This window comes from Coregonus clupeaformis, chromosome 37 (assembly GCF_020615455.1).
Source record: "Coregonus clupeaformis isolate EN_2021a chromosome 37, ASM2061545v1, whole genome shotgun sequence".
Classification (NCBI taxonomy): Eukaryota; Metazoa; Chordata; class Actinopteri; order Salmoniformes; family Salmonidae; genus Coregonus; species Coregonus clupeaformis.
The window spans coordinates 20647490-20666492 of NC_059228.1; the positions used below are offsets into that span (position 1 = coordinate 20647490).

Sequence of the window (19003 nt, forward strand, 5' to 3'; positions counted from 1 at the left end):
CTTTTAACATAAGTATTTGTTTCAGCTGCTATTTTCAGTGTCTCCCTCCCTCCCTCCCTATCCTTGGATATCACGATTCCATTTACCTCCCTCTGAGAGAGCCTTAGAGGGAGAGACAGGAGGAGGAAGTGCTATCTACTAATATGGTAAGTCAGGGTGTACTTCCTGTCCTCTACCCTCCCCTCTCTAGGGTACTTTCTGGGTGAGCTCTGGGAAGCAGAAGGGATTTGCCCTTGTTTACATAGAAAGACAGGAAAAGAGGGAGGGAGAGGGAATAGGGGATTTGACGTGTGTCCTTTTATATGTCAGAGAGAGACCAACACTGACAGAGAGGATCGTTTACTTCTCCTGGAAGGTTAGATACAGAAGCCCACCTCTTCTCCTCTCTGCCTCCATCCCTTCATGTATTATTTTTTTATTTAACCTTCATTTAACTAGGCAAGTCAGTTAAGAACAAATTCTTATTTACAATTCCGTGGCGCATTGACCACGCGGCGGAAGAAAGCATTATTTTGGGTCTTGCTGGGTTGGCAGATTATTTATTTTTTACTTGGTCACCTGACACAATGGTACCTTGCTCTTCCTGTCCCACTCCCTGTTCTGTGTGCCGTGTGCTCTGTGTGGTGCTGCCTGCCTGGGACAGAGATAATTGACGGCTCAGGTTTCACTCCTGAACTGCAGAGCGAGAGAGGGAAACATGGCTGTGGAAGAGGCAGCAGACTTCCTGACAATAGTAAGTGTTCCATGGAATTTTCTCAATACATTTTGGAATCACTACTGCCTTGTGAGGAGTTATGAAGGGGGGTTGTGGCGAGGAATTTAGTATGGTGTTTTGATTTGATTTGATATCCTGGACTGTGAAGAGCTCAGAGGTCATCAGTCCCTGTAGTATAGACTAGCGGTGCAGCGGTAGTGGATGGAGGATGGTTACGGGACACAAACATGTCTGTATCTGTGTTGGAGATGCTGGTTCTCCTATTACAGAGGACATCTTGGTTTTCTGGCATCAGGGCATAAGGGAAATATCCTGGTGACAATATGTGTTTTGTAATTTACAGTGTGTGTTTGCACTAGAGCGAACTATCTAAAGGATGCTCTTTGTCAGGGATCCAGTGCACAGCAGCTGACCTTGACAGGTAATGTGATAAGGGAAAATCAGATGAGCAGCATAGAGCGTCCTGCTGCTTGCACAGGGGATTTCCCAAGGCTTTTTTGGGATCGCTGGAATTTGGTGGATAATCTCTCCACACTGATAATTGTCCTCTGATCTGCTATAAGTGCGTGCGTGCGTGCGTGCGTGTGTGTGTGTGTGTGTGTGTGTGTGTGTGTGTGTGTACGTACACACATACCATTGTAGCACTGACCTGGGGAGAACTTCCTTCCCAGTCTTAACATTTATATACACTGAACAAAAATATAAACGCAACTTGTAAAGTGTTGGTCCTATGTTTCATGAGCTGAAATAAAAGATCCCAGAAATGTTCCATACACACAAAAAGCTTATGTCTCTCAAATGTTGTGCAAAATTCATTTCCATCCCTGTTAGTGAGCATTTCTCATTTGCCAAGATAATCCATCCACCTGACAGGTGTGGCATATCCAGAAGCTGATGTAACAGCATTATCATTACACAGGTGCACCTTGTGCTGGGGACAATAAAAGACCACTCTAAAATGTGCAGTTTTATCACACAACACAATGCCACAGATGTCTCAAGTTTTGAGGGAGTTTTGAGGGATCATGCTGACTGCAGGAATGTCTACCAAAGCTGTTGCCAGATAAATTTATGTTAATTTCTCTATCATAAGCTGCCTCCAATGTAATTTGAGAGAATTTGGCAGTACGTCCAACCGGCCTCAAAACCGCAGACCACGTGTATGGCGTTGTGTGGGCGAGCGGTTTGCGGATGTCAACGTTGTGAACGGAGTGCCTCATGGTGGCTGTAGGGTTATGGTTTTTGCAGGCATAAGCTACGGACAACGAACACAATTGCATTTTATCGATGGCAATTTGAATGCACAGAAATACCGTGACGAGATCCTGAGGCTCATTGTGAGGCCCATTTTTTTTAAAGGTATCTGTGACCAACAGATGCATATCTGTATTCCTAGTCATGTGAAATCCATAGATTAGGGCCTAATGAATTTATTTCAATTGACCGATTTCAGTAAAATCTTTGCAATTGTTGCATGTTGCGTTTATATTTTTGTTCACAATGTAGATCTATACTGCACATGGACAATGATGTGTAGCATAGCTATTTAGATTAATGTAATTGATGGAAGCTCACACACAAAACTGCATGCCATCCTCTGCATGAAGGGCACTAGACTGATATAACATGTGGCATAGTCACTTACAGTGGGGGAAAAAAGTATTTAGTCAGCCACCAATTGTGCGAGTTCTCCCACTTAAAAAGATGAGAGAGGCCTGTAATTTTCATCATAGGTACACGTCAACTATGACAGACAAAATGAGAAAAAAAATCCAGAAAATCACATTGTAGGATTTTTAATGAATTTATTTGCAAATTATGGTGGAAAATAAGTATTTGGTCAATAACAAAAGTTTCTCAATACTTTGTTATATACCCTTTGTTGGCAATGACACAGGTCAAACGTCTTCTGTAAGTCTTCACAAGGTTTTCACACACTGTTGCTGGTATTTTGGCCCATTCCTCCATGCAGATCTCCTCTAGAGCGGTGATGTTTTGGGGCTGTCGCTGGGCAACACGGACTTTCAACTCCCCTTCAAAGATTTTCTATGGGGTTGAGATCTGGAGACTGGCTAGGCCACTCCAGGACCTTGAAATGCTTCTTACGAAGCCACTCCTTCGTTGCCGGGCGGTGTGTTTGGGATCATTGTCATGCTGAAAGACCCAGCCACGTTTCATCTTCAATGCCCTTGCTGATGGAAGGAGGTTTTCACTCAAAATCTCACGATACATGGCCCCATTCATTCTTTCCTTTAACGGATCAGTCGTCCTGGTCCCTTTGCAGAAGAACAGCCCCAAAGCATGATGTTTCCACCCCCATGCTTCACAGTAGGTATGGTGTTCTTTGGATGCAACTCAGCATTCTTTGTCCTCCAAACACGACGAGTTGAGTTTTTACCAAAAAGTTCTATTTTGGTTTCATCTGACCATATGACATTCTCCCAATCCTCTTCTGGATCATCCAAATGCACTCTAGCAATCTTCAGACGGGCCTGGACATGTACTGGCTTAAGCAGGGGGACACGTCTGGCACTGCAGGATTTGAGTCCCTGGCGGCGTAGTGTGTTACTGATGGTAGGCTTTGTTACTTTGGTCCCAGCTCTCTGCAGGTCATTCACTAGGTCCCCCCGTGTGGTTCTGGGATTTTTGCTCACCGTTCTTGTGATCATTTTGACCCCACGGGGTGAGATCTTGCGTGGAGCCCCAGATCGAGGGAGATTATCAGTGGTCTTGTATGTCTTCCATTTCCTAATAATTGCTCCCACAGTTGATTTCTTCAAACCAAGCTGCTTACCTATTGCAGATTCAGTCTTCCCAGCCTGGTGCAGGTCTACAATTTTGTTTCTGGTGTCCTTTGACAGCTCTTTGGTCTTGGCCATAGTGGAGTTTGGAGTGTGACTGTTTGAGGTTGTGGACAGGTGTCTTTTATACTGATAACAAGTTCAAACAGGTGCCATTAATACAGGTAACGAGTGGAGGACAGAGGAGCCTCTTAAAGAAGAAGTTACAGGTCTGTGAGAGCCAGAAATCTTGCTTGTTTGTAGGTGACCAAATACTTATTTTCCACCATAATTTGCAAATAAATTCATAAAAAATCCTACAATGTGATTTTCTGGAAAAAAAAATCTAAATTTGTCTGTCAAAGTTGACGTGTACCTATGATGAATATTACAGGCCTCTCTCATCTTTTTAAGTGGGAGAACTTGCACAATTGGTGGCTGACTAAATACTTTTTTCCCCCACTGTAAGTGACTATGCCACATGTTATATCAGTCTAGTGCCCTTCATGCAGAGGATGGCATGCAGTTTTGTGTGTGAGCTTCCATCAATTACATTAATCTAAATAGCTATGCTACACATCATTGTCCATGTGCAGTTTGTGGCTGACACAATTGGTGGCTGACTAAATACTTTTTTCCCCCACTGTATCTCTCATTACACTTGCATCTTTTACACTTCAACATTATACAGGCATAATGATATTCTGTTTTGGCGTTTACAGTTTTTGCCTGGGGTTAACCATTACGTAGCGCCATTAAATGTCTTCGAACAAGACTTATTGGGATTTGTATTGTAATGGTTGTTCAGAATCAGCCAATGTGAGCTAATGAAAACAAATGGAAGTGCTTCCAATCCTGCTGTCAATACATCACCATTATAAGCCATTCACTATTCTAGTATGGGTCCACATCCATCCACACCAACGGGCCTTTAGAAAAACATAATTTGTAATGATTTGCAATGATATCTGTCTCACAGCTCCACAATGCATGCATTAACCTGTCAACCGTGTAGTTTTTCCCCCGTGGAAAGTGCGTGTCTGTGTGGTGGGGCAATGCTCTTTGGCACCGGTGGGTGTTCTGAGCTCATATGGCCCTAGGCTGTGTTTTTGTATTGATGTGGGGCCAGGGATAAATGAGACAATGCAATGGGTTCTGGGCTTCAACTGAGCTAACCAGTAGTCTGGAGCACTGACATCAACGTGTGTGTGTGTGTGTATGTGCAGAATCTGTAAGGTATGGGTCTGTTGATGCGTTGCGGTGCCTCTTTGTGGGTGTGTCTGTGTTTTTGTTCCCTAATACTACCTACGTGTCACATTGACATCATGTCAGTGGGGGATATCGGAGAGAAAATCACTCCACACAAAACAGTAATCCCCGGACTCAATGATGTCATAAGTGAAATCTGGGCCAAACACTAATTCAGCAAAACATCTTTGCAGCTCTACTCTGCCTCGATACAGGAGTGTACACACAGCAGAGCACATTCCTAATAGGCATACTATACATTATGATATCCATTGTCATTTTTACAGCAGCTTAACAGAAAATGTGTCACATGGTTGCCATTGTGTGAGATGCTGTAAGTAGGTAAAGCTGTAATTCAAACTGAATCAGTAAATAAGAACTTTCTCTTTAACAGGGAATCGGAACGACAGAGCCTCCTTTCCTTTGACATCCAGCTCTATCTAACTGTAGATTAATGCAATTCCTTCAGGCTTAGCATACTCTTAAATGGCCTAATTTCTTTGAACTTCTGATCTGCAAAGTTAAATCATATTTTCAAAGCTAATATGTTTCCATCCTCTGAAAGGCTTCATACACAAAGACGATTTTCTGTCTCCGACTGGAATGCGATGGGATGATATTTGAAATGACGGTCACTCGTGTCACTTGTCATTTGCCTGGGATAGAGCGAATGCTTTTAAAAGACTGTTGCCTATATGCCTTTATACACTGAGTATACAAAACATTAGGAACACCTTCCTAATATTGAGTTGCACCCCCTTTTGCCCTCAGAACAGCCTCAATTCGTCGGGGCATGGATTCTACAAAGTGTCAAAAGTCTTCCACAGGGATGATGGCCCATGTTGACTCCAATGCTTCCCACAGTTGTGTCAAGTTGGCTGGATTTCCTTTGGGTGGTGGACCATTCTTGATACACACAGGAAACTGTTGAGAGTGAAAAACCCAGCAGCGTTGCAATTCTTAACACACTCAAACTGGTGCGCCTGGCACCTACTACCATACCTCGTTCAAAGGCACTTCAATATTTTGTCCTGCCCATTCACCCTCTGAATGGCACACATACACAATCCATGTCTCAATTGTCTCAAGGCTTAAAAATCCTTCTTTAACCTGTCTCCTCCCCTTCATCTACACTGATTGAAGTGGATTTAACAAGTGACATCAATAAGGGATCATAGATTTCACCTGGATTTACCTGGTCAGTCTATGTCACGGAAAGAGCAGGTGTTCCTAATGTTTTGTACGGTCTGTGTATATCAGTGGCGGTCGGTGCCGTTTAAGATGAGGGAAGACTATTATAATTTTTTTCTGAGCATGGCCTTATTTCTATTACAGCATATTGGATGACTGTCACTCATATTCCATTCACCCAGCTCAATGTAACATCGATAGGTTTAGGCTACTACATGATACCAACATTTTCCCTATACCTATCATGAGGTTGCTAAAACCTAGCCTATGAACAAAAGTTAACATCGTAGGTGCACAGGTCGAGAGAAAAATTTGAGTAATCAAAGTGACAGACAATGACACATTCAATACCGCCTTGCACACTCTTGCCTGCATCTAGCTGATCTAGGGTGTAACCATTAGTCCAAACAGTTGCAAAGTTTCTATTGGACAAATTCAGGTATGTTTATCCCTGTTTCGTTCTGTTTACTTCCGTTTAAGAAACGTTTTTCAACAGAATCGGCGGAATTAATACACTCCTGATCACCCACACATACAGTTCACTTTCATAGCAGCCACATACAAACAGCATGATCACTTTGCTCATTGTATAATTCCTTCTCGCATCTACGTACTCTCCTCCTCTCACCTTTTCCCTTCGCTTGTGGACATCAGTGCACAACACAACAGCTGTCTGTGACCAGGTGAAAAAAACTTTCCAAGCCAAACCTTCATACCATAACCGCTAACCGCTAAATACAGCCTACATCATTGTCACCATATTAGCTAACGTCATAGTCAACATAGCTACTAGAACTAACGCATTAGTAAACCCGCTACAATCATGCAGTACAGTGTACAGCACGCAGTTTAGCAGTTACACCAGCGATTCCGTTGGCAATAAATTAATACAACTAAAAAGCTTACCTTGACTTGGTAGAGTTCCAGTGTTGGATAGCCGCAGCCAGCTAGCTAATATAGCATCCCTCTCTGTTTGAGCCGGGTGTTTATGTAGGCTAAACTAGCTAGCTGCATTCGTTAGCTAAGTAAGTGAAAGTGAAAAGAAATCTCACTCTCGTTCTCTCTCTCTTGCTTCTACTTCATTTTTGAATAAATTATTTTTTTCTAAACTCTTCAATTACTGGCTGGTCGGATAGGGGTTGCTCCTATCCGGACCTATTTGGCCGGCCAACCCCTATGCGGCCAGATAGGTCCGGATAGGGTCGGCCGGCCGGCCAGGTAGGTCCTGCCAGCCGGCCAGATAGGTAGTCTATGGAAGGGGTTGAGAATCATGAGCCTTCTAGGATTTGTATTGAAGTCAATGTACCCAGAGGAGGACGGACACTATCTGTCCTCCGGCTACACCATGGTGCTACCCTACAGAGTGCTGTTGAGGCTACTGTAGACCTTAATTGCAAAACTGTGTGTTTTAATCAATTATTTTGTGACGTGAATGTAATTAGTATAGTTTTATCTAAAAAGCCTAACTTTAATGTTTCACATTCAAAGAATATATATGAAATTCACTGAGGAGGACCCTTTGCTTCCTCCTCTCAGGAGCCTCTACTGGTGTATACTGTACTATAGTCTGGCCACTAGGGTCACTGAACTCAGTGTGGCTTCATATTCAACGTCTTATCTTGGGAGGCCTCCACTTCAACTTCCTTGAGAGGTTATCCCCTTTAGATACGCTGGAGCAGAATGTTGAAGAGCAACGGGGAATCTGGGAGATTCCCTTATGGTGAATGATAGACAGCAAATCGTCTTCAGGGAAACACTCCACATGATCACTTCATCATTGTCTTGGTGAGAGTGGTGACCGTGGAGAGAGTTTATAGCTTGTGAAATAAATGTCTGACGAAACATAAGTCAGTTAGATAGGCTTTAATGGGCGGGCTCTTCAATTAAAGTTGTACAGGCCTTCAGAGGAGCACTAGCACAGTATCCTGTATACCACCATCCATGATCCTGTACATTTAAAAACTCAAAATTATATTACATTTACATTTACATTTACGTCATTTAGCAGACGCTCTTATCCAGAGCGACTTACAAATTGGTGCATTCACCTTATAGCCAGTGGGATAACCACTTTACAATATGTTTTTTTTTGGGGGGGTAGAAGGATTACTTTATCCATGACGATGTCAGGATTAATGTTTACACGCACGTCTGTGACAGACAGAGTGACCTGAAATGGGTCATTGTAGTTCCCCTGTTGTGTTTTAAATCAAAAACTGTACTTGGCTGAGTCCCTCTGTCTCAGCTCTGTGACACTCAGGGTGCAGTTAGTCTCCTTATCTCCACGGTACTGCACACAACCTTCATACTCCAAGTCTTCAGGCTTCCCCTTGGGATCCACAGTTTTTGACCAGAGAGTCTGTGTGATCGTCTGTCCACTGGGGTATGTGTAAGTGCAAGGCAGGTCCACAGATGACCCGGTTATGGCGCAGATTGTCTTGTTTGTGTATCTCACATCCCAACAGTTATCCAGGACACAAAGTGCAGGAGAACGGAGATCATTTACAGCACAGGAGTAGCTGCCAGCATCCGTAATGCTGAATGGGTCAAGGTAAAGGCTGGTATTTAGGGTCTTTGGGTTGGTTAGTCGTCGTCCGTTCTTGTACCAGATGTAAGTAGGGTTGAATTTGTCACACAGAGTACATTTGGTGCTGCAGGTCAGTGTTACTTTTTGTCCCTCTTTCACAGTGTCTGGATTCTTCCTCACCTTCAGACCTGTGACATAAACAGTTGTTCCATATTCACTGTTCTGCCATCCTGAGTTCTCTGAGTCTAAACTCTAAACTTATACTCAGCGGAGTCACTTGGTCTCAAATCTCTGATCATAAGAGTATGGGAATATTCTGTATAATGAAATTGCATAGGCTACAATAAGTACATTTAGAATGATATGCTTGTCTAGAAAGTAAAAGAAGGGTGGTACTTGAAAATGCATGTCTTGCATTTTGTATGTTGACGTCATGGCTTGACGAGTAAATGAATGTGTCGTTGTCTGACTGTCAACAGCAATGAGACACCGTAACAGATAGAGGCCGCACATGTTTATGTCAGAAGTCTGAGCATCTGACACTGAACAAATACACTATTCTCAGAGATCCTTGACAGTCATTGACAGCATATGCTCATTTAACCACCACACACTGTGCAAAGGTTTGTATGCTTGTGTGTTTACGCAAAGTAAAAGATAAGAATAGACCTACAACACTTATCCTCATGTTTTGGATATGATGGTGTACAGAGCTCAATGTCACTACAAATGATCAAGATAATGTGTTAACTCTATTTGAGAAAATAAGAATTGGCGCAAGGGTGCTAGGGGTAATTTAATGACGTGGTCTGGAGTGGATGGGATAGTTAAATGAGCGAAGGAGTCTCCCAGCTAGCTGAGTCTCGAGAGAAGCAGTATCAACGGTTCACAATGAAGGACAGGGGTTAATTAGTGTTTTAGGCCAAGGAGGAGTTGTCCAAAGCTCTGCACTGGAGAGATAAACCTTTAGAGGCATTCGAACCATAGGATGGAAAGTTCTCATCTGTTTTGATATTAACCCTCCTCAGATTCACATTGAGAATTATTGCCTCTGCTATGTACCAAACAATGCTCTTTAGTTATGCTAATATTCATACTACGGTTTTATTACCAAAATACTTAAATGAGAAGCATTGTGGCATTTGTCCATATGAACCACTAATCTCTTCAAAGACGAAAGCAAAGAAATTACACTGTTCTGTCCTAGGGGCTTGTGTTTGGAAAAGGAAATGGGCATTTATGTATTCTACAGGGGAGATACTAAGATACTACTAGATCTCTGCTAATGTGTTTTATTTCAAGGAAATGAATAGGTTCTCCACTCGCTTGTGGGATTCACACACGCTCTTCTGAAATTGCTCCCACAGTCCACTCTTATTCCCTATCACTGGAGCAATCTGGAAGTATGTCTTGGTCATTTACATTTTGGCTGTTTGTCAAGCCAGCCTTTGCCCATCAGTTATTCCTGGAAAAGTATGTGGGTGGGGAAAAGGTTGTGGCACTCATGTTGTTTGGGTCTGCCAGTTTACTGTAAGTGTCTCTGGAAACGTGCTAAAATTAGAAGGTCTGGGCCTTGGTTAATTCAGGGGAATTTTGTCTCTGAGCCCCTGTTATATCAGTTTATCTCAACTGCATGCTCTGAGGACATGTGTACTGGTGCTGGCTTTTAGAAACCAACTTCATACAGTTACAGCCAGCAAATATGCAGACTCTGCTGTGTGTCTGTCTCTGTCAAGTGTCCTAGACACAAACAGAACAATCTGACGTGAGCCGATAAGACCGATTCACACGCACACAAACAAATACACACACGCACACACTCACACACACATACACACACACACACACACACACTACCAGTCAAAAGTTTGGACACACCTACTCATTCAAGGGTTTTTCTTTATTTATACTATTTTCTACATTGTATAATAATAGTGAAGACATCAAAGCTATGAAATAACACATATGGAATCATGTAGTAACCAAAAAAGTGTTAAACAAATTTTATTTGAGTATCTTCAAATAGCCACCCTTTGCCTTGATGACAGCTTTGCACACTCTTGGCATTCTCTAAACCAGCTTCATGAGGTAGTCATCTGGAATGCATTTCAATTAACAGGTGTGCCTTCTTAAAAGTTAATTTGTGGAATTTATTTCCTTCTTAATGCGTTTGAGCAATTCAGTTGTGTTGTGACAGGGTGGGTGGGTGGGGGGGGGGACCAAGTCCATATTATGGCAAGAACAGCTCAAATAAGCAAAGAGAAACAACAGTCCATCATTACTTTAAGACATGAAGGTCAGTCAATACGGAACATTTCAAGAACTTTGAACGTTTCTTCAAGTGCAGTCGCAAAAACCATAAAGCGCTATGATGAAACTGGCTCTCATGAGGACCGCCACAGGAATGGGAAACCCAGAGTTACCTCTGCTGCAGAGGATAAGTTCATTAGTTACCAGCCTCAGAAATTGCAGCCCAAATAAATGCTTCACAGAGTTCAAGTCACAGACACATCTCAACATCAACTATTCAGAGGAGACTGTGTGAATCAGGCCTTCATGGTCGAATTGCTGAAAAGACACCACTACTAAAGGACGCCAATAAGAAGAAAAGACTTGCTTGGGCCAAGAAACATGAGCAATGGACATTAGACCGGTGGAAGTTTGTCCAAATTAGAGATTTTTGGTTCCAACCGCCGTGGCTTTGTGAGACGCGGTGTGGGTGAACGGATGATCTCCGCATGTGTATTTCCCACCGTAAAGCATGGAGGTGTTATGGTGTGGGGGTGCTTTGCTGGTGACACTGTCTGTGATTTATTTAGAATTCAAGGCACACTGGCTACCACAGCATTCTGCAGCAATACGCCAACCCATCTGGTTTGGGCTTAGTGGGACTATCATTTGTTTTTCAACAGGACAATAACCCAACACACCTCCAGGCTGTGTAAGGGCTATTTTACCAAGAAGGAGAGTGATGGAGTGCTGCATCGGATGACCTGGCCTCAACAATCCCCCGACCTCAACCCAATTGAGATGGTTTGGGATGAGTCGGACAGCAGAGTGAAGGAAAAGCAGCCAACAAGTGCTCAGCATATGTGGGAGCTCCTTCAAGACTGTTGGAAAAGCATTCCAGGTGAAGCTGGTTGAGAGAATGCCAAGAGTCTGCAAAGATGTCATCAAGGCAAAGGGTGGCTATTTGAAGAATCTCAAATATAAAATATATTTTGATTTGTTTAACACTTTTTGGGTTACTACATGGTTACTACATGTTATTTCATGGTTTTGATATCTTCACTATTATTCTACAATGTAGAAAATTGTAAAAAATTAAGAAAAATCCTGGAATGAGTAAGTGTGTCCAAACTTTTGACTGGTACTGTACATACATACGCATGCACTGACACACACACACACACACACGCACACACACACATGCATGCACACACAATTGTGACACTGAGACTCCAATTTTTCACTTTAAAATGTATGTCAAACAAAAACGAATTATTGCAAATTTAAACAAACCATACAACTCACAATAGCTACAATGCACAATAGCTAATAAAAAAAAATTCCACATAACTTTTTACAAAAACACAAACCTTCATTCTGTTACCAAACTTTGCAACTGAACTGTTCTTCAAGTAAATGTGTTTTTGTAAAATGCTCTATGGAAATTGTTAAAAGTAGTCCTTGTGCATAGAGTTGTATTGTTCGTTTAACTTTGCAGTCATTGGTTTTTGTTTGACATACATTTTTTAAGTGAGAAATCTGAGTCTCAGAGACTCAGGGAATTGCCCTGAGAGTATGGTCTTCTGAGTGTGTGTCTCTTGTCTGTACCAGAAAGAGAGAAGTGTCTGTGGTGACAATCAGGACCACCCACCATTGTCTTGACTCTGGAGTCATGGGATATTTGTGTTTGACGCTCCTGGTATCACAACGTCCTGGTATCGGATATGAAGAAAGGATGACGTAGAATAACAGATTTTATTGGGATAAAAGCTCAATTTGTTTTGCTGGATCTTTGGAATGTCTGTGTTATTTTTGTATACCGATACAGTATTTTACAATACAGTTGAAATGTAGCTATAGTTCTACAGAAGGCAAAGGACCTTTGAGAAAGACATGGCTGGTACAGTATCTCTTTCTGTGTGTGAGTGTTTACGTGTGTGTGTGAGAGAGTGTTTATCGCTGTGACTACTGAGAACGTGAACCGGTGCTTTCGTTCTAGCCCTCTGATGTTGAGCAGTAGGAAAATATACTGTATGTACACTACAGTATGTGGCCTGTAGTTGACCTATCTCTCTCTCTATCTCCTTAGTCGGACAGCAATGCCAGTTACCTGCGAGCAGCGCGGGCTGGGAACCTGGAGAAGGCCCTGGACTACCTCAAGTCTGGGGTAGAAATCAATATCTGCAACCAGGTGGGTTGCTCTTTATCCAATGTCTGCTGTTCAATTCATTCACATTTTGTACACAATATGATACTGTTAGCTGCACTCTTAGGAAAAAAAGGTTATATCGAGAACCTAAAGAGGTTCTTCGGCTGTCCCCATAGGAGAGCCCTTTGTAGAACTGGGTAGAACCCTTTTGGTTCCAGGCAGAACCCTTTTGGGTTCCGTGTAGAACCCTTTTCACAGAGGGTTCTACCTGGAAACAAAAAGGGTTCTACCTGGAACCAAGAAGGTTTATACCTGAAACCCAAAAGGGTTCTCCTATGGCGACAGCCAAAGAACCCTTTTGGAACCCTTTTTTCTAAGAGTGTATCTGTCAATGTAACTGAAACTATTTGCATTAAATACATTTAATCCTGTGGCTGTGTGATAAATGTGTAACATTTAAATCAAGTCCACAACATGAATCAGTCATTTTAATGGTCTTGAAAGTCTAAGTGATCTCACACCATATGCACAATCAGTCTCTCTTTCAGAGAATGTAAGCTGGGTGCCATAGATGTATTTAAATACTTTCTTTTATTTAATTCAGAATGGGTTGAATGCTCTTCATCTGGCCTCTAAGGAGGGTCATGTGGAGGTGGTGGCTGAGCTGCTGAAGCTAGAAGCCAATGTGGACGCTGCGACCAAGGTGAGTCCCACTCTGCTTCTATCACTGCTTTGTTGCTGTCAGACAACACTTAAGGGGTGATTCAGTGAACTACAAGCATGATGAGTAACCTTTTCCTGAAGACTCGTGGTAGCTCCTAGGGCTGATATTCAGTGAGATATTCAGTGAGATGTGTGGAGGACCCAGGTTCGATACCCAGTCGGTCACAAACACAACATGAGCCTAGCATTGTGGTCACCATCAGTGTGGTCAGCAGCATGTCCATGTTTGTTCATAGAAAGACTTGGAGACTGTAGCTACCATTAGTGTTCTGTGTTCCCTCTCTCCCAATGGAAGCAGACACTAGTTAAGGTGAGGGAAAAAATTATTTTATCCCCTGCTGATTTTGTACGTTTGCCCACTGACAAAGAAATGATCAGTCTATAATTTTAATGGTAAGTTTATTTGAACAGTGAGAGACAGAATAACAACAACAAAAATCCAGAAAAACGCATGTCAAAAATGTTATAAATTGATTTGCATTTTAATGAGGGAAATAAGTATTTGACCTCCTCTCAATCAGAAAGATTTCTGGCTCCCAGGTGTCTTTTATACAGGTAACGAGCTGAGATTAGGAGCACACTCTTAAAGGGAGTGCTCCTAATCTCAGTTTGTTACCTGTATAAAAGACATCTGTCCACAGAAGCAATCAATCAATCAGATTCCAAACTCTCCACCATGGCCAAGATCAAAGAGCTCTCCAAGGATGTCAGGGACAAGATTGTAGACCTACACAAGGCTGGAATGGGCTACAAGACCATCGCCAAGCAGCTTGGTGAGAAGGTGACAACAGTTGGTGCAATTATTCGCAAATGGAAGAAACACAAAATAACTGTCAATCTCCCTCGGCCTGGGGCTCCATGCAAGATCTCACCTCGTGGAGTTGCAATGATCATGAGAACGGTGAGGAATCAGCCCAGAACTACACGGGAGGATCTTGTCAATGATCTCAAGGCAGCTGGGACCATAGTCACCAAGAAAACAATTGGTAACACACTACGCCGTGAAGGACTGAAATCCTGCAGCGCCCGCAAGGTCCCCCTGCTCAAGAAAGCACATATACATGCCCGTCTGAAGTTTGCCAATGAACATCTGAATGATTCAGAGGAGAACTGGGTGAAAGTGTTGTGGTCAGATGAGACCAAAATCGAGCTCTTTGGCATCAACTCAACTCGCCGTGTTTGGAGGAGGAGGAATGCTGCCTATGACCCCAAGAACACCATCCCCACCGTCAAACATGGAGGTGGAAACATTATGCTTTGGGGGTGTTTTTCTGCTAAGGGGACAGGACAACTTCACCGCATCAAAGGGACAATGGACGGGGCCATGTACCGTCAAATCTTGGGTTAGAACCTCCTTCCCTCAGCCAGGGCATTGAAAATGGGTCGTGGATGGGTATTCCAGCATGACAATGACCCAAAACACACGGCCAAGGCAACAAAGGAGTGGCTCAAGAAGAAGCACATTAAGTTCCTGGAGTGGCCTAGCCTGTCTCCAGACCTTAATCCCATGGAAAATCTGTGGAGGGAGCTGAAGGTTCGAGTTGCCAAACGTCAGCCTCGAAACCTTAATGACTTGGAGAAGATCTGCAAAGAGGAGTGGGACAAAATCCCTCCTGAGATGTGTGCAAACCTGGTGGCCAACTACAAGAAACGTCTGACCTCTGTGATTGCCAATAAGGGTTTTGCCGCCAAGTACTAAGTCATGTTTTGCAGAAGGGTCAAATACTTATTTCCCTCATTAAAATGCAAATCAATTTATAACGTTTTTCTGGATTGTTTTGTTGTTATTCTGTCTCTCACTGTTCAAATAAACCTACCATAAAAATTTTAGACTGATCATTTCTTTGTCAGTGGGCAAACGTACAAAATCAGCAGGGGATCAAATACTTTTTCCCTCACTGTATATGTCAATTCTGAGCACTATGAAAAATGCAACACTAAGGAGAGTCTTCAAACTACTCAACATCAAACTCTTCAGCTCTTCAAATAAAACCTCAGCCACCAGTCTAAGTTGCACAGTAAAGGTAATGTTTGGGCGTAGCTGAATGGGCATGATGTCTGTATCTGCACTCCTGCTTTTCTTGTTTTAAATGTTGTAATCAAGACCCCTGTCTTCAACTCATTACTTCTCTACCTAGAGGGGAGGGATATATTTATGTCCTTTCAGTACACACAGCGTATATGCCACTACTGGCGTCACAATGCAAACAATGCACAGGGGGTGCAGCCATGGGGGACACTGGGACGGGTGGGGGAGGGATTAACTGACATGCCTCTCATTCTCCTGTCTAATCCAGAAAGGAAACACCGCTCTTCACATAGCCTCGCTGGCCGGCCAAACGGAAGTGGTGAAAGAGCTGGTGACTAATGGAGCCAATGTCAACGCACAGTCTCAGGTGGGATATCAGGGCTACTATACACACACTCAGGTCATAGATACAGAGCACATCAGAACCCATCATTATGCACACATTCTAATGACAAGGAATCTCCACAGGGTTCACACTGCTGGCCATCCCCTGACGTCAACATTTAGAGGCCCAGTGCAGTCAAAAACACGATTTTCCTGTGTTTTATATATATTTCCACACTATGAGGTTGGAATAATACTGTGAAATTGTGGAAATTATGATAATGCCGTTTTACTGTAAGAGCTGTTTGAAAAGACCGGCTGAAATTTCAGCCTGTTTTTGTGGGATGGAGTTTTGGCCTGCCTGGCAGTCACCAGGCGGTATATGTTTAATAGACCAGTAACAAAGAGCGTTTCAAACCACTCTGCCAATAACAGCTACACTACATGGCCAAAAGTATGTGGACACCCCTTCAAATTAGTGGATTTGGCTAGTTCACCCACACTCGTTGCTGACAGGTGTATAAAATCGAGCACACAACCATTCAATCTCAATAGACAAACATTGGCAGTAGAATGGCCATACTGAAGAGCTCAGTGACTTTCAACGTGGCATCGTCATAGGATGCCACTTTTCCAACAAGTCAGTTCGTCGAATTTCTGACCTGCTAGAGCTGCCCCGGTCAACTGTATGTGCTGTTATTGTGAAGTGGGAACGTCTAGGAGCAACAATGGCTCATCCGCGAAGTGGTAGGCCACACAAGCTCACAGAACAGGACCGCCGAGTGCTGAAGCGCGTTGCGCGTAAAAAATCTTCTGTCCTCGGTTGCAACACTCACTACTGAGTTCCAAACTGCCTCTGGATGCAACGTCAGCACAATAACTGTTCAATGGGAGCTTCATGAAATGGGTTTCCATGGCCGAGCAGCCGCACACAAGCCTAAGATCACCATACGCAATGCCAAGCGTTGGCTGGAGTGGTGTAAAGCTCGCCGCCATTGGATTCTGGAACAGTGGAAACGCGTTCTCTAGAGTGATGAATCACGATTCACCAACTGGCAGTCAGATGAACGAATCTGGGTTTGGGGGATGCCAGGAGAAGGCTACCTGTGCCAACTGTAAAGTTTGGTGGAGGAGGAATAATGGTCTGGAGCTGTTTTTCGTGGTTCGGGCTAGGCCCCTTAGTTCCAGTGAAGGGAAATCTTAACGCTACAGCATACAATGACATTCTACACGATTCTGTGCTTCAAACTTTATGGCAACAGTTTGGGGAAGGCCCATTCCTTTTTCAGCATGACAATGCCCACGTGCACAAGGCGAGGTCCATACAGAAATGGTTTGTCGAGATCGGTGTGGAAGAACTTGATTGGCCTGCACAGAGACCACAACCCCATCAAACACCTTTGGGATGAATTGGAATGCCGACTGCGAGCCAGGCCTAATCGCCCAACACCAGTGCCCGACCTCACTAATGCTCTTGTGGCTGAATGGAAGCAAGTCCCCACAGCAATGTTCCAACATCTAGTGGAAAGCCTTCCCAGAAGAGTGGAGGCAGTTATAGCAGCAAATGGGGGACCAACTCCATATTAATGCCCATTATTTTGAAATGAGATGTTCGACGAGCAGGTGTCCACATATTTTTGGTCATGTAGTGTAGGTTCTTAATTTTTTTAATTCCACCAAACAGTGCTTATTTTCACTACACACAGTTACTATAGAAGTTGTGTAATATACTTTGTATGGTACTGTATAATTCTCTGAGCTGTGGTTTGACAAAGTATGATATATTTTACTCTGTAAGGGATAATCAACGAGGGGCTATGCGTTCTATGGAAAATAATGAACTACATGAAAGGTGTTTTCCATGACGCGCTAGCGGAGTGGAACTAACCTTCCATGGAGTTGCATTATTTTCCAAAGAACGCATAGAGCCCCGAGTTGATTATCCATTTTATACCATGGCTATAGAGTACCATGGCTCTAATGTGTTCATTTGCAGGTAGAAATGTGTTCACCATCCACTGAAGTAGCTAGCAAGTTTACTAGATACAGTAGCTACTGTAGTTGCCTTGGTAACCAAACAAAAATACTTGCTAGTTTAACTAACTAAACCATCAGTCCTAGCTTGCTATTATGAAAATCTAATTCAACCATGCCAATAATGTTTTCAATTCGACTTTTGCTTTCTAAAGCAACTCAAACATAGAACATGTAAGATTGAACTAAAAGCCATTAAATTCTACATTGCTGATAAACTGTACCTTGCATTATAGGGAAATAATGCACGCTTTAGAATGCCCTTCAAGCCAATCAGAAACGAGTATTCAACAATGCCATGTTATAACATTTTATAAACTGGGTGGTTCGAGCCCTGAATGCTGATTGTCTGACAGCTGATTGTCTGTTTCACAAAACATTAATTTTTACTGCTCTAATTACATTGGTAACCAGTTTATAATAGCAATAAGGCACAAGGGGGTTTGTGATATGTGGCCCATATACCACGGCTAAGGGCTGTGTCCAGGCACTCCGCGTTGCGTCGTGCATAAGAACAGTCCTTAGCCGTGGTATATTGGCCATATACCACACCTCCTCGGGCCTTATTGCTTAAATAAAGGCTACTCTGTGTGCTTTATGGTTGATTGTTGCTGTTGTAATGACTTTCTTGTTGGTTCTCTCTTGTAGAATGGCTTCACCCCACTGTACATGGCAGCCCAGGAGAACCATCTTGAGGTGGTTCGCTTCCTCCTGGAACACAACTCCAGCCAGAGTATCGCCACCGAGGTACGTGTGTGTGTCCCCTCCCACCCTGCCTGTAATGTTGTTTACTGCTCTCTCTCTCTCTCCTCTTTCTTCTCTCTCTCTCTCTCTCTCTCTCTCTCTCTCTCTCTCTCTCTCTCTCTCTCTCTCTCTCTCTCGCTCGCGCTCTCGCTCGCGCTCTCTCTCTCTCTCCCCTCTCTCCCCCCTCTCTCTCGCTCGCTCTCTCGCTCTCTCTCCAGCTCTACATGTTTACCTCCATCCTCCCCTTTTCCCTCTCTCTTCATCCCCTCACTCCTCTATTTCCATCTCCCTCTTTCTTTCTATGTTACTA

The 19003-nt window shown here is 43.2% G+C and overlaps 1 protein-coding gene across 8 annotated transcripts in view; it reads left to right on the forward strand.

Annotated features, from left to right (window-relative positions):
- The window catches only part of LOC121553368 (ankyrin-3), a 114129-nt gene that overhangs the window by 32207 nt on the left and 62919 nt on the right, over nt 1–19003 (forward strand). For all 8 annotated transcript variants that reach the window (XM_045211581.1, XM_045211577.1, XM_041866421.2 and 5 more), the window contains exons 2-5: nt 12780–12881; nt 13444–13542; nt 15860–15958; nt 18598–18696. In XM_045211581.1, the coding sequence (XP_045067516.1) occupies nt 12780–12881; nt 13444–13542; nt 15860–15958; nt 18598–18696 (399 nt within the window). The remainder of the gene's footprint in view (nt 1–12779; nt 12882–13443; nt 13543–15859; nt 15959–18597; nt 18697–19003) is intronic.